Raw genomic sequence first — 15059 nt, forward strand, 5'->3', positions numbered from 1 at the left:
TTCCTTTCCTGGGGCAGTCCTCATGTGAGCCAGTTTCTTTGTAGCGCTGGATGGTTTTTGCAACTGCACTTGGGGACACATTCAAAGTTTGCCCAATTTTTCGGACTGACTGACCTTCATTTCTTAAAGTAATGATGGCCACTCGTTTTTCTTTACTTAGCTGCTTTTTTCTTGCTATAATACAAATTCTAACAGTCTATTCAGTAGGACTATCAGCTGTGTATCCACCTGACTTCTGCACAACACAACTGATGGTCCCAACCCCATTTATAAGGCAAGAAATCCCACTTATTAAACCTGACTGGGCACACCTGTGAAGTGAAAACCATTTCCGGTGACTACCTCTTGAAGCTCATCAAGAGAATGCCAAGAGTGTGCAAAGCAGTCATCAAAGCAAAAGGTGGATACTTTGAAGAACCTAGAATATAAGACATATTTTCAGTTGTTTCACACTTTTTTGTTAAGTATATAATTCCACATGTGTTAATTCATAGTTTTGATGCCTTCGGTGTGAATGTACAATTTTCAAAGTCATGAAAATACAAAAAAAATCTTTAAATGAGAAGGTGTGTCCAAACTTTTGGTCTGTACTGTGTATATATATATATATATATATATATATATATATATATATATATACATACATACATACATACATACATACATACATACATACATACATACATACATACATACATACATACATACATACATACACACACACACACACACACACACACACACACACACACACACACACACAGGTGCATCTCACTAAATTAGAATATCAGCAAAAAGTTAATTTATTTCAGCTTTTCAATACAAAAAGTGAGACTCATATTATATAGAGTCATTACAAACAGAGTGATCTATTTCAAGTGTTTATTTCTGTTAATGTTGATGATTATGGCTTACAGCCAATGAAAACACAAAAGTCATTATCTCAGTAAATTAAAATAATTAACTAAAAACACCTGCAAAGGCTCTCTAAGAGTTTAAAAAGGTCCCTTAGTCTGTTTCAGTAAGCTCCACAATCATGGGGAAGACTGCTGACTTGACAGATGCCCAGAAGGCAGTCATTGACACACTCCCCAAGGTCCCAGATTCTGGAGGAAGAGTGGAGAGGCCACAATCCAAGCTGCTTGAGGTCTAGTGTGAAGTTTCCACAATCAGTGATGGTTTGGGGAGCCATGTCATCTGCTGGTGTAGGTCCACTGTGTTTTATGAAGACCAAAGTCAGCTCCGCCTTCTACCAGGAGATTTTAGAGCACTTCATGCTTCCCTCTGCTGACAAGCTTTTTGGAGATGGAAATTTCATTCTCCAGCAGGACTTGTCACCTGTCCACACTGCCAAAAGTACCATTACCTGGTTTAAAAACAACAGTATCACTTTGCTTGATTGGCCAGCAAACTCACCTGACCTTAACCCCATAGAGGGATATTGTCAAGAGGAAGATGAGAGACACCAGACCCAACAATGCAGACGAGCTGAAAGCTGCTATCAAACCTGGGCTTCCATAACACCTCAGCAGTGCCACAGGCTGATCGCCTTCATGCCATGCCGCATTGATGCAGTAATTGATGCAGAAGGAGCCCCGACCAAGTATTGAGTGCATTTACTGAACATACATTTCAGTAGGCCAACATTTTGGATTTTAAAAACATTTTTCAAGCTGTTATAAATTATTCTAATTTACTGAGATAATGACTTTTGTGTTTTCATTGGTTGTAAGCCATAGTCATCAACATTAACAGAAATAAACATTTGAACTAGATCACTCTGTTTGTAATGACTCTAGATAATATATGAGTTTCACTTTTTGTATTGAAGAACTGAAATAAATTAACTTTTTGATGATATTCTAATTTTGTGAGAAGTACCTGTACATATTAGCATTCTACATAATGTGTAGTAGCATTTACCTTTATCATCTGTATATTCTATTTTGCTCAATTTATATGGTTTTTGCATACGCGTGTATATTCCACCTCAGCACACGTGGCGATATATTTGTCCGATTGGTTTCTCCCTTCATGACTTCTACATACTCTCTGGGTATGCACCCCTGTTTTTAGATGATTTTAGATTATTTTACTTTTCTTGTCATTGTTCTGTTTTCCATTTTTTGTCACCTGTATTAATAAAACTAACCTTGTTTTCACCTTACATGACGTGTTGGGACTTTATGGTCAGATTGTTCTTTCATCTTCTTCCTCCGTTTTACCGACAGTCCCAAGGTTTACACTAGTCCGAATTCCTGATTAGGGCAATATATATTTCACATGCCGCCTAGATACACGAGTTGTGATATATGCTTAACTGCGACCAGGAATACATTTTTGTTTCCCTTGTTTTATTATTTATTTTTTTCTTTGTAGACTGACGTGACTATTGCAGCGGAGGAGCTCAAAGCTACTAAAGCTTGTATGAGCCAAAGGCTGGCTAAGGTACTGGGGGCTCCTTGTTAATAGAGTAAAACTGTGGGGGTAGTAATACCTAATGGATAGCTAAATAGATTTTATTTACAAGCTGTCTATGATTTTATCTTTCTTAAATCAATGAAATCTTTAGGATAGACCACCACTGTTCGATCTATGGAAGCCCCCTGTAGTGACGTCTCTATTATATACACTATCACAGCAGTTCATTTCTATGAGTGAACGTCCCTGGTACGAAAGCTTAATCCTATTTATTTAGATGGATCTGAGCTTCAGTATCAAGCACAGCCATTTTTTCTACACCTTTCTGTATCTGTGTAAACAAGTATTCTAATAGTTGGGGGCTGAAGGGTTGGACCACCAAAGTTCAAACATTGGTTGCCTATTTTTAAGAATTTTAATGTTTATATCCAAATGGTATTTTGACTTTTCCAAAAAAAAAAAAAGGGACCGGGTGGAATACATGAATTAAATTTGCTGGTGTTCCCAGCCAGTGACGTGGATAGTCAGGCACTTTAATTCTGTAACATACTAAACAAACACAGTCCCTGATTACCAATGTGTCTGCACGATCGCCTCCGCGAGCTCAGCTTACGCTTGGACCAGGAGCAGTGCCTGCAGGGCCCCCGGGTTTTTAGCCCCGTAAATGCTGTGATCGATATTTGGGAGGTTAGGAGAGCGAGGGGGCTCCTTCTCCCATCCTATCAGCGCCCCCAGTGTAGAAATAAAAAAAGCTCTCAAAAATATAGCGATGCAAAAACAATTCTTTCAATAAAATAGTTTTTATTGTGTAAAAGCGCCAAAACTTAAAAAAATAAATAAAAAATTATATAAATGTGGTATCGCTGTAATCGTACTGACCCGAAGAATAAAGCTGCCTTATCAATTTTACTATATAGTGAACAGCATAAAATAAAACCCCCAAAAATAATTCCTGAATTGCTGGTTTTTGTTTATTCTGCCTCCCAAAAATCGGAATAGAAAGTGATCAAATAATGTTATGTGCCCAAAAATAGTACCAATAAAAACATCAACTCGTCCGGCAAAAAGCAACCCCTCACATGACTCTGTTGGCCGAAATATGGAAAAATTATAGCTCGCAAAACTTGTTTTTGCAAAAAAAAAGTGTTTTTAATGTGTGACAGCTGCCAAACAGAAAAAACTATATAAATTTGGTATCATTGTAATCACACCGACCCGAAGAATAAAGTCGCCTAATCACTTATACCGCACGAGAAATGGCTTAAAAAATAAAACCAATTTTGACTTGCTGTTTGTTCATTCTGCCTCCCAAAGATCGCGGTATGGCTCAGCTCATATTTATTCTGTGCTTACACCGGGGGTTTTCGTGTAAATCTCTGAAATACGTGATTCAGACCGAACCTCTGGTGGAAGATTCCCTATAATTATGCAGATAGAGGCACTGTGGATGCTGTCTGGTCTGTGAGCCGGCGGTGTCCGTCTTTTTAAGCATACATAAAAGCGCCGTCGGCCACATGTTTGTGCACCTCTGAAAAGAAGGACCCCACTGAACAGAGGCCAGACGGAGTTCAGAGTAACTCTCCTGCCTCATTAAAGTGAATGGACCCATCGGGGGTTTCATCTGAATCACGTCATTCGAAGATTTAGATACTCCACGTAGAGCTCAGGGTAAATGTGATTCAAAATGTTATGTAAAATGTTCCCAATCAAAGCTTCAACTCCATCCACAAAAAAGCCCCCACTCAGGTCCGTCATCTATTAAAGGAAATATAGGGGGCTTCTACATTATTGGTAGCACAAAGGCTCTGGAGAAGCTCTATGGCTCCTCGCCCCACGAAAGAAATCCAGCTAATTCTGAACTCCCAAATCTAAATGTCCCCCTCCCTTCTGAGTTCCACAGTGTACCTAAACCACATGTTTAGCATTTCTGTAGCAATGAGAGCCTTCTTAATTTACGAGGTGCATGTCTCCAAAAGCACAAGCTTGACATAATGTATTTGCACTACAACGTACTGGGCACTATAATGTACAGACAATACAATGGCAGACTTGCAATTTTCACTCAGCAACATCCACTGCTACTTGTTTCTGGAAAACATCCATGGAGTCAAAATCGTCACTACACCTGTAGATAAATTTCCAAATAGGTGTAATTTTGAAAATGGGGACACTTGAGTGGGGATTATGCTCTTCTGGCACTTAGAGCGGCTCTGTATATGGAGTCCGCAAACTATTCTACTATAATTTGTTCTTCGAGAGTCAAATAGCGCGCCTTTCCTCCTGAGCCTCACTGTATGGCTAAGCAGTACTGTTCAGCCACATATGGCGTATTGCCACGTTCATCAGAAATTGTGTGACAAATTTTGGTGCCATTTTTACCCAATTCCCCGAATTAAAATGTAAAATCTGGGGTTAAAACAACATTTTTGTGGTAAAATGTAATTATTTTTTCTTGACTGCCCAATGGTATAAAATTCTGTGAGGCACATGTGGTGTCAATATGATCACTGCACCCCTAGATGAATTCATGAGAGGTGTAGTTTGTAAAATGGGGTCACTTATCGGGGTTCTGCTGTTCGGGTATCTCAGGGGATCTGCCAATTTGACTTGGCACCCTCTAACCATTCCAGCAAAATCTGAACTGCAATATGGCGCTTCTTCCCTTCTGAGCTTTACACTGTGCCTAAAAAGTAGTTTTTGACCCCATATGGGGTATTGGCGTACTTAGGAGAAATTGCGTAACAAATTGTACCAGATTTTACCAGATTGTACCAGAAATAGATTTTGTAAGTTTTATTGGAAAAATTAGAAATCGCTGGTCAACTTTTAACCCTTCTAACTTCCTAACAAAAAAAATAAATGTTTCAAAAATGATACAGATGTAAAGTAGACATGTGGGAGATGTTATGTATTAACTATTTTGTGAGATATAACTATCTGGTTTAAGGGCAAAATTCAAAAAAAAATTGTAACATTTTTGATGTTTTCATAACCACAAATCATTATCACTAAAATTTCTAAAATTTATCACTAAAATGAAATACAATACAATATTGAAATACAAAATGTCACAAAAAAACAATCTCGGATTCACTGGGATATGTTGAAGCGCTTCAACGTTATTACCTCACAAAGTGACACTGGTCAGAATTGAAAAAAATGACCTGGTCATGAAGGTGAAAATAGGCTGTGGGACGAAGGGGTTAATCTTCAGTAGGAATAGGGTGTATAACAAGTACCGTATTTTTTGGACTACAAGACACACTTTTCCCCCCCAAATTTGGGGAGAAAATAGGGGTGTGTCTTATAGACCGAATGTCGGTAACCGGGGTTCCGGCGGCAGGAGTCAGGTGATACTGTGGGCCTTGAGCTGGGAGGAGGGGGTGTTCGGAGGTGCGACGCTGTGGGGCTATGCTGCGAGTCCCAGGCTGGTGCTCGACGCTGCAGGTTGATGTGAGTTCCATCACAGGCTGGCAGAAGGGGGTGCTCGGCAATGCGGGGACTCCGGAGATGTTTTGTGAAAGCCCGTAGCCCCCGCACTTACATGGTTTCAATGGACACTCATTTGACACATTACATTTTTTTCTCTATTTTCCTCCTGGAAATTCGGGGTGCGTCTTATGCACCAAAAAATACAGTATGTCAGTTTTAAGGAGCGTGCTGGAATTGATGAGCGTGTGTGACTGTGTATATTGATGATATTGCCGATATGTGTCTTACCTTCCCAGTTACAAGACAAGTTATCACAAGAAGCTGCTCTGCGGGCATTGCTTGAGGAGGAGCAGGCTGCGCTGCTTCTTACAGTGCAGGACATGAAGAATATTGTAGAGGAGGAGCGGACGCAGGTTGGCATCAGATCTAGATTGACTACTCTATTATGTGTGGTGGAGTACTGATCTGCTTTCTGTGTGACATGTAGGTTCAGGAGCTGCAGCAGTACTGCCACAAAATCAGCAGAGAAGACAAAGACATAAAAGACAAACTAGAGGATGCAGAATCCAAGTGCCAGGAAGCTGAAAAGGACAACCAGCAGCTGCGGAGTGAAATAGGTAATTAATTAGATTGTTTTATAAAACCTTCCATGTTTTATCTGAAGGAGAGTATGTCGCATCCCAGTTGGCCTAAATTGATTACATACAGTTTATCAAAGTAGCTTCATTTTTTATGATGTTTTTAAATTGAATCTGTTACTAGTAGTGATGAGCGAGTATGTTCGGTTAACCCTTTTGGCGAGTATGCTCGGGCGAGTACCAAGTATCTTCAGCGTGCTCGGTGATATGTTTGAATCACTCCCGCATGTTTCTTAAGCATTCCTCACATGTATTAAAGCTGTCAAACAGTCGCAAATCATGCACACGGGAGTGATTGAAACATATCACCGAGTACGCTGAAGATACTCGGTACTCGCCCGAGCATACTCGCCGAAAGGGTTAACCGAACATACTCGCTCATCACTAATTACTAGGTTTATGCTGCCCAATATGGCAGCATAAAGTAGGGGAACCAACCCTGATTCCAGCATTGGGATATTTACTGGGTTCCTGCAGCTCTGCTAGTCCTCTCAGTGATGAGATTCTGCTCTGTAGTCCTTGATATTCATTAGATCAGCTACTCCCGCCCCTGCCATTGATTGACAGAGTTTAACATATGCACAGTATTTTTCTGTACCCGTTATTTTTGTATGGCACCGCTTAATAGTTTCCGGTACATGATAGACCTTTGGGCTGATGTACAGCATGTAGTGATTTCCACTAGTCAATGTAGACAATAAATGGAGTGGAAGCATGTCCACCTCTGATCCATTCAAGTCAGGGCTCAAGATCCAGAACCCAATCCTGGAATCACTGGGATTTTTAGTGGTAGGACCCACTATTTCTTCTGAGGGGATAACTTGTAATTCTGGGAATACCCCTGTAACGCCAATCCTGGCTGTTACAAAGTGGTGTTGGCTGTGTGTTACAGCTGACCCTCAGTGTTAATGGTGTGGTCTCAGGAGTTTACAAATCTTATTTTGGTATTGTGTGGGATGGGGTTAAATGCTGTAAATTAGAGGTTCTTGTAATGTGCAACAAAAAACAGGTTTTATTAATGTCTGGTGATTTATTTATTAACAGAGGCGAAAGTCTCCCAAGTGAGCCAGCTGCAAGAGGACATCAAGGTAAGGATTTTAAGTGTCTAGTGAATATTACGCGGGGTGGTCAATAGTATGGGCATAGTAAACTAATGACTGTAAAATGATTGGGGAAAAGACCTCCCCTTCCCAAAAAGCCAAGCAGCGGTGTTTACTTAGGTGATATTCATTTGTCAGATGTCTTCTTTGGACAATGGCAATATTAACTCCTTAACACAATGTCACGTGTAGGTACATCTTTGCCGGTGTGAGTCCTGTAAGTCAGGAGCGGAGCTCATTTTCATGTACATTGTATGGTAAAATGAATGGTGCCGTTCAAAACTATAGCTCGTTTTGCAAAATACAACACCTCATAAGGCTTTATCAGTGGAAAAATAAAAAAGTAAGACTCTTGGAAGAGGGGGAGGGAAAAAAAATGCAAACATAAAAATTGAAAATCACCTTGTCATTAAAGGGTTAAACTGGACCTTAGCTAGGAAAGGATGGTGGCCCATCTGCCCCAGACGCTGGGTGTAAGGCCACGTTCACACATTCTGTATTTGATATCAGTATTTGTAAGCCAAAACCAGGAGTGGGTGATAAACACAGAAGTGGTGACTGTTTCTATTATACTTTTCCTCTGATTGTTCCACTCCTGATTTTGGCTTACACATACTGAGGTAAAATACTGACCAAATACTGAAGGTGTGAACGTGGCCTAAGAGAGTGAGTACAAGTCACTCTGCCCTGGCAAGGCTATCCATATCCTGTTTTAACCTTTACTTCCATAGCCGTTGCTTTAACTTCTGATTTGGGCAAACATCTGTTTTGGGTCTTTTGAGAAAAATTGTCTTTTTGTTCCTCAGCCGCAGCGCTGCTGTATTTGCTGCTTCTGGAATGAAGTTCATTCTTTTTTTTTAATGTTTTTAGAAATGTTTCTAAAGATCACTAGATCCGTGGGGATTGCACTGAATGTGTTACTTGGTGAATATATTTTTTTCGTCGTCTTCTCTGTAACATCAGCAGACTTATGATTCTTCCTTTCTGTTAGATTATTAAGCAGAAGTGTGAAGCAGATCAGGCCGAGGTAACACAAGTTCGAGCCGACTCTGTTGCTCTGCGGGAAGCGGCAGAAAAAGTTCAGGTAACGTCCAGTAAATTGAATTGCATTCATTTAGTAGCACCAGTGTAAATTAGGTCAAATGGTAGCGATATAGGTCCCGCTTTATCTTTTTTTTTTTTTAAGTCTCTTTTCTTTTTTTGTCTCGTATTCATTGAAAGTTTTTTGTTTTGTTTTTTTGTTTTTTTATTCCACATTCTTTTAAAATGGTGCATGTGAATTTTGCACAAAATCAAAAATTTATTTTTGCCACTTTTGTACATATTTAGAGCAAAATAAAATCACAGATTCTGCTAACATGTCACATGTTTTGTGCAAACAATGCAGGCATATATAAAATCATTTAAGGGGGAAAGTAAAGTACAATTCAACTTTTTTTTTCTTTAAAAGAAGGGAATTGATAATCTGTCTGCCTACATCTGGAAAGCAAAAAGCCATGTCTACAATGGCAAACATAAAAAAAACAGTCATGATCGAAAGTGTTGGCACCCTTGAAATTGTTCCAGAAAATGAAGTATTTCTCCCAGAAAATGATTGCAATTACACATGTCTATTTTCCCCTTCTCCCATGACAGCACCACCTGAGAGAGGGTATCCGCCCACCAAGGACAGGAACCTACTGAATAAAAAGGCGGTACCTCTCCTCCGCATCAGTTTTTGGTTCCTGTCCCTGATGGGAGCCTCACCAGGTGGTACCTCACGTACCTGGATTATGGACGGTGCGGCCTGTAGGCCGTGGAAGCAGCAGATGGTCCCTGTTCCCAGCCCGTCTGGCTGCTGCCCGGGTCTGCGTGTGGGGAGGAGGTGCTGCTTTTTTGGATTCCTCCCCGCGTGCGCCGGGGCCTGCGGCCGGGTCTGCGCCTCGCAAAGACGAACTGAGCGCGCCGGCCGGCAGGTCTTCCGGGCTGCGCACATGGGGGTCGCGTCGCACCCTGTGACGGAGCGCGCCGGAAGTCCGGGCTGCGCACGTGCGGGGTGCTGACGCGCCCTATCACGGAGTGCGCCGGAAGCCGGGTCTGAGCATGCGCGGGTGGGAAGCTGTCATCCCGCTGCAAGCGCGCCGGGTGCCGCTGGGCTGCGCACGCGCAGAAGCGAGTGGATCTGCGGGTAGCGCGCCAGCTGGCTAAAATTAAAAAAAAAAAAGAAGAGAGATTGAAATGAGCACGCTGCCGGAAGGGGAGGAGCCTAAAGGAGGTGGAGCCTACTGCTTTTTAAGGATGGGGAGCAATCAGGATGGCGGTGTCTGCATCCCCGCCATGATGGATGAGGAGCCGCAGTCACCTGGGCAGCAGCTGTCACCGCCACAGGAAGTACAGCAGCAGCCACAGCCATCAAAGCAGCGCAAGCAGCTTAAACAAATGGAACGAGAATCTTCCCATCGACAAAGTCACAGCAGTGGAGGGCGTACAAGTTCCGGCAAGACTGGTCAGAAAAGACTTCGTCAGTCCACCTCCGCCAGATAGGAGCCCTCATGTGAACGGCAACCACCGCCTCCGGTACCCTAGTCTGAACGGCAGTGTGGTGAGTGATCTTCGTGAAAGTCTCACCCTGAATAATGTGCTCTTCTCTCTCTCTTTTCCTCCTTCTTCTCCTTTCATTTCTTGGGGCAGGAGGCGAAGAAGTGTAGTGCTAAAAGTAAAAACAGGGAGTGTGCTTTATGCAAAATCTGTCTTCCCACCTCCTATGCCAAAAACCTTTGCTCGGACTGTATTCAGAAAACCATTGCAGAGGAGTCCCCCAGGTTTTCTTTAGAATTAAAGGATCTAATCCAGACAGAGGTCAGAGAGTCTTTAAGAGGCTTAACCTCACTCAAAAAGAAGAAGCGAAAACTAGTTTCTTCAGAATCAGAGGAATCAGTGGAGTCCCGTTTTACGAGAGAACTGCCTTCCTCCTCTAATCACTCCTCATCGTCATCGGAGTCTTCGGATGATGATGGGGGGGGGGGGGGGCAGACCTTGTTTTTCGGTTGATAATACTGAGAAACTAGTTAAAGCCGTCAGAGGAACTATGGGTATTACCGATACCAAGGTGCCCAGAACAGTCCAGGATGTTATGTTCGGGGGCTTAGACCAAAGGAGGAGACGCTCATTCCCGGTCAATGACAGGATTAAATCTCTGATAGAAAGGGAATGGAAGAAACCGGAGAGGAAGGGTCAGCTGCCGTCATCCTCCAAGCGGATGTACCCCTTTGAGGATGAGGACGCGGCTAAATGGGACAAAACCCCTAAGATTGACGTGGCCATTTCAAAATCTTCAAAAAAATCCACTCTGCCCTTTGAGGATTTAGGAGCCTTAAAAGACCCGCTGGATAAAAAAGCGGAGTCCTTCCTTAAACAAGCCTGGGAGTCGTCAGCAGGGGCCCTTAAACCGGCAGTAGCAGCGACCTGCACAGCTAGATCTATGATGACCTGGCTTCAACAATTGGAAGACCAGATCAGGGGGAATGTGTCCAGGGAGAAAATTCTATCAGACCTTCCTCTTGTGCAGGGAGTGGCTGCATTCCTGGCAGATGCATCGGCAGATTCAGTTAGGCTGGCTGCCCGGTCTGCAAACCTCTCTAATGCAGCCCGTAGGGCGCTATGGCTCAAGAGCTGGCCAGGGGATGTGCAGTCAAAGTCTAAACTGTGCTCAATCCCTTGTGAGGGGGACTTCTTGTTCGGCAAAGGTCTAGATGACATCCTAGATAAAGCCGCATACAAAAAACATGGATTTCCCACGGTGTCTGGTTCCCGATTTAACAGTTCCTTTCGGAAGAGAAAATAAAGCCGCAGTAAAGCTCCCAGAGACCAAGGTAACTGGAAAGATCGAAAGCCGTATAACAGAGGCTTCATGTTCGGGGGTCCCTCCTCCGAGAATAAGAAAGCCCCTAAGTGACAGTTCCCCCCAGGTGGGAGGAAGATTGTCCCACTTCCTGCCTGCCTGGAAGGAAATTTCATCCAATACTTGGATCTTAGGGATAATCAGGAGGGGGCTCACATTAGAGTTCAAAAGCAGGCCCAAGAACACTGTCAAAATATCAGCCCCCAGAGGTTTAGCGGAACAGATAGCCTTACAGCAGGAAGTTCTCTCTCTGCTCATGAAAGGAGTTCTGGTGGAAACACCTGCACCCGAGCAAGGAAGAGGATTCTATTCGACTCTCTTCCTAATAAAGAAGCCGGACGGCTCCTTCAGGACCATTGCGAACTTAAAGAGGCTGAACGACCATTTAATCTACAGGCCGTTCAAGATGGAAACAATAAAATCGGCCATAAAGATGTTATTTCCGGACTGTTTTATGTGCGTCCTCGATCTGAAGGACGCCTACTACCACGGCCCGATTTTGCCAGATCATCAACAGTTTCTAAGAGTAGCTGTACAATTCGGCAGGCACGTAAGGCATTTTCAGTTCGCAGCTCTTCCCTTTGGCATTTCCATGGCGCCGAGAGTCTTCACAAAAATTATTCTGGAGGTCACGGCGCACTTGAGGGAAAGAGATATTCTGGTCATCCCTTATCTGGACGACTTCTTAGTAGTGGGCAGATCAAGTCAACTCTGTGCTCTAGCCCTGGCGGACGTCATGGCCAGCCTAGGTTGGCTGTTAAATCTGGAGAAGTCAAGGCTGGAACCAAAGAGGGTTCAGTCTTTCCTGGGTCTCATTCTGGACTCCGAAAACCAAACCTGTCTTCTGCCAGAGGAAAAGAAGCTGAAGATCAGATCCCTAATATCTCAGGTTGTCAGCAATCCGACCATGACCCTGAGGAGTGCAATGTCTCTGTTGGGTACAATGACATCTTGCATCCCGGCGGTTCTGTGGGCCCAGCACCATTCCAGATGTCTTCAACAGGAGATTCTGACAGCGGACAGGCGGCTCAAAGGTCGCCTGAATGGGAAAATATCTCTTCCAGATGTCGTGATCAACTCCCTGGACTGGTGGACATCTCCGGTCAACCCATCTTTTGGGGTTCCTTGGACCTCCCCAGGTGTCGGATACAATTACAACAGACGCAAGTGCGGAAGGTTGGGGAGCTCACCTAAGGGATCGTTCTGTACAAGGCCTCTGGTCGGACAGCGAGACAAGTCTCTCTTCCAACATGAAAGAGCTGTTGGCAGCCAGAAACGCTCTAAAAGAATTCAGTTCTGTTCTTCAGGGCCCTCATGTCAGGATAATGTCAGACAACAGATCAACAGTCGCCTACATCAATCATCAGTTGGGTACCAGGTCTCTCCCTCTGATGTTAATAGTGGATCAGATCTTCAGGTTTGCCGAGAGTCGGCTGGTTACGCTCTCGGCACTGCATATAAAAGGGGAAGAGAACATAAAGGCCGATTTCTTGAGTCGTCACATCCTGAAACAAGGAGAGTGGGAGTTGAATCCAGCCGTTTTTCAGCAGATTGTGGATCGGTGGGGACAGCCCCAGATAGATCTATTTGCAAACAGACACAATCGGAAGACCGAAACCTTTTGCTCCCTGAATCCAAAAGAGGGGGCGTTTGCTTTGGACGCGCTGCAGATTCCGTGGGATTTCACTCTAGCTTATGCCTTTCCCCCTTTAGTACTGATCCCTACTATCCTGAGGAAGATCCGAGAGGAACGGGCGAGGGTTATATTGATCGCCCCTTCTGGCCCAAGAGACCATGGTTCACTTGGATGAAGAGAATGTCCCAAGCAGATCCATGGGTTCTTCCGGACATCCCGGATCTCCTCAGGCAGGGCCCAGTCTGTCATCCCGAAAGAGCGGGCCTGCATTTGACAGCTTGGATTTTGAGAGGTCGCTATTGACACAAAGGGGGTTTTCTCCGGATCTTGTTACTACCCTTCTAGCAAGGAGAAAAAACCGATAGCAACTAGAATCTATGGTAGAACCTGGGCTAAGTTCTTGTCTACCTCGGGTCAGTCCGCCAAAGGGAGGATTCCTATTGAGGCCATACTAGAATTCCTCCAGAAGGGGTTAAACATGGGACTAGCCACCAGTACTCTTAAGGTACAGGTATCATCTCTGGGGGCACTGTATAATTATGACTTGGCAGCAAATAGATGGATCATTAGATTTATTAAAGCCTGTCATAGATCCAGACCTATTCCTGTTCCAAGAATGCCTCCTTGGGACCTTAATTTAGTTCTGGAAGCATTAACCAAACCTCCCTTCGAGCCCTTAGAGAAGGTTTCAGAAAAAATCTTAACTTTAAAGACTGCTCTACTGGTGGCCCTGACATCAGCTCGTAGAGTCAGTGACTTACACGCACTATCCGTTAACCATCCATTCACTCAAGTATGTATGGATAGAGTAATCTTAAGACCAGACCCGGCCTATCTTCCAAAGGTAGCCTCCAAGTTCCATAGGACGCAAGTAATTACTCTCCCTTCCTTCTATCCTAATCCTAGGGATTCTGAGGAACATAAGCTTCACATCTTAGAAGTTAGGAGGGTGTTAGTCCAGTATTTGGAAGTGACAAAAGCCTGGAGAAAGAGTGACGCTTTATTTATATCCTTTCAGGGGGCTAGGAAAGGACTTAAGGTTACAAGGGGGACCATAGCTAGATGGGTCAGGGATACTATTACCTTAGCCTACTCTTCTAGCAATCTGCCGGTTCCTGAGAACCTGAAGGCCCACTCCACCAGAGCGGTAGCTGCTTCCTGGGCTGAGAAGGCGGATGTGCCCATCGACATCATATGTAAGGCGGCAACTTGGTCATCCCCCGCTACATTTTACAAACATTACCGTCTTGACCTTTCCTCTTCTACTGATCTGTCCTTTGGTAGAAGGGTGTTGCAAGCGGTGATCCCTCCCTCTGGTATTTGATCTCTATAAATCTCTCAGGTGGTGCTGTCATGGGAGAAGGGGAAAAGATCCTAGTTACTTACCGGTAACGGGATTTTACAGAGCCCATGACAGCACCCTATTAATTCCCTCCCCTTTATCACTGTGGTGTGCACTTTTTAAGGTGTTTAGTACAAATGTTGAGGTGGTGGTTATGTATTAACCTGTCTTCGGAGGCCCTCTCATGCTCTGAAACAAAAACTGATGCGGAGGAGAGGTACCGCCTTTTTATTCAGTAAGTTCCTGTCCTTGGTGGGCGGATACCCTCGCTCAGGTGGTGCTGTCATGGGCTCTGATAAATCCCGTTACCGGTAAGTAACAAGGATCTTTCCTTTGTATGTATTAAAACAACACAAAAAAACTGAATTTCACAATAAAACCCCAAAAATGTGCCAGACAAAATTGTTGGCACCGTCTATTTAATATTTGGTTGCACACCCTTTGGAATAAATAACTGAAATCAATCGCTTCCTATAACCATCAACAAGCTTCTTACACCTCTCAACTGGAATTTTGGACCACTCTTCTTTGGCAAACTGCTCCAGGTTTCTCATATTTGTAGGGTGCCTTCTAACAGCAATTTTAAGATCTCTCCACAGATGTTCAATGG

At 43.7% G+C, this 15059-nt stretch overlaps 1 protein-coding gene across 3 annotated transcripts in view; it reads left to right on the forward strand.

Moving 5' to 3' along the window:
- Positions 1-15059, forward strand: part of CCDC150 (coiled-coil domain containing 150) — a 93290-nt gene that overhangs the window by 15723 nt on the left and 62508 nt on the right. For all 3 annotated transcript variants that reach the window (XM_073675321.1, XM_073675322.1, XM_073675323.1), the window contains exons 5-9: positions 2380-2448; positions 6150-6266; positions 6341-6470; positions 7536-7579; positions 8583-8675. In XM_073675321.1, the coding sequence (XP_073531422.1) occupies positions 2380-2448; positions 6150-6266; positions 6341-6470; positions 7536-7579; positions 8583-8675 (453 nt within the window). The remainder of the gene's footprint in view (positions 1-2379; positions 2449-6149; positions 6267-6340; positions 6471-7535; positions 7580-8582; positions 8676-15059) is intronic.

The sequence above is a fragment of the Phyllobates terribilis genome, unplaced genomic scaffold (genome assembly GCF_046119375.1).
Source record: "Phyllobates terribilis strain yellow unplaced genomic scaffold, ASM4611937v1 Scaffold_3__8_contigs__length_932513732, whole genome shotgun sequence".
NCBI classification, from domain to species: Eukaryota; Metazoa; Chordata; class Amphibia; order Anura; family Dendrobatidae; genus Phyllobates; species Phyllobates terribilis.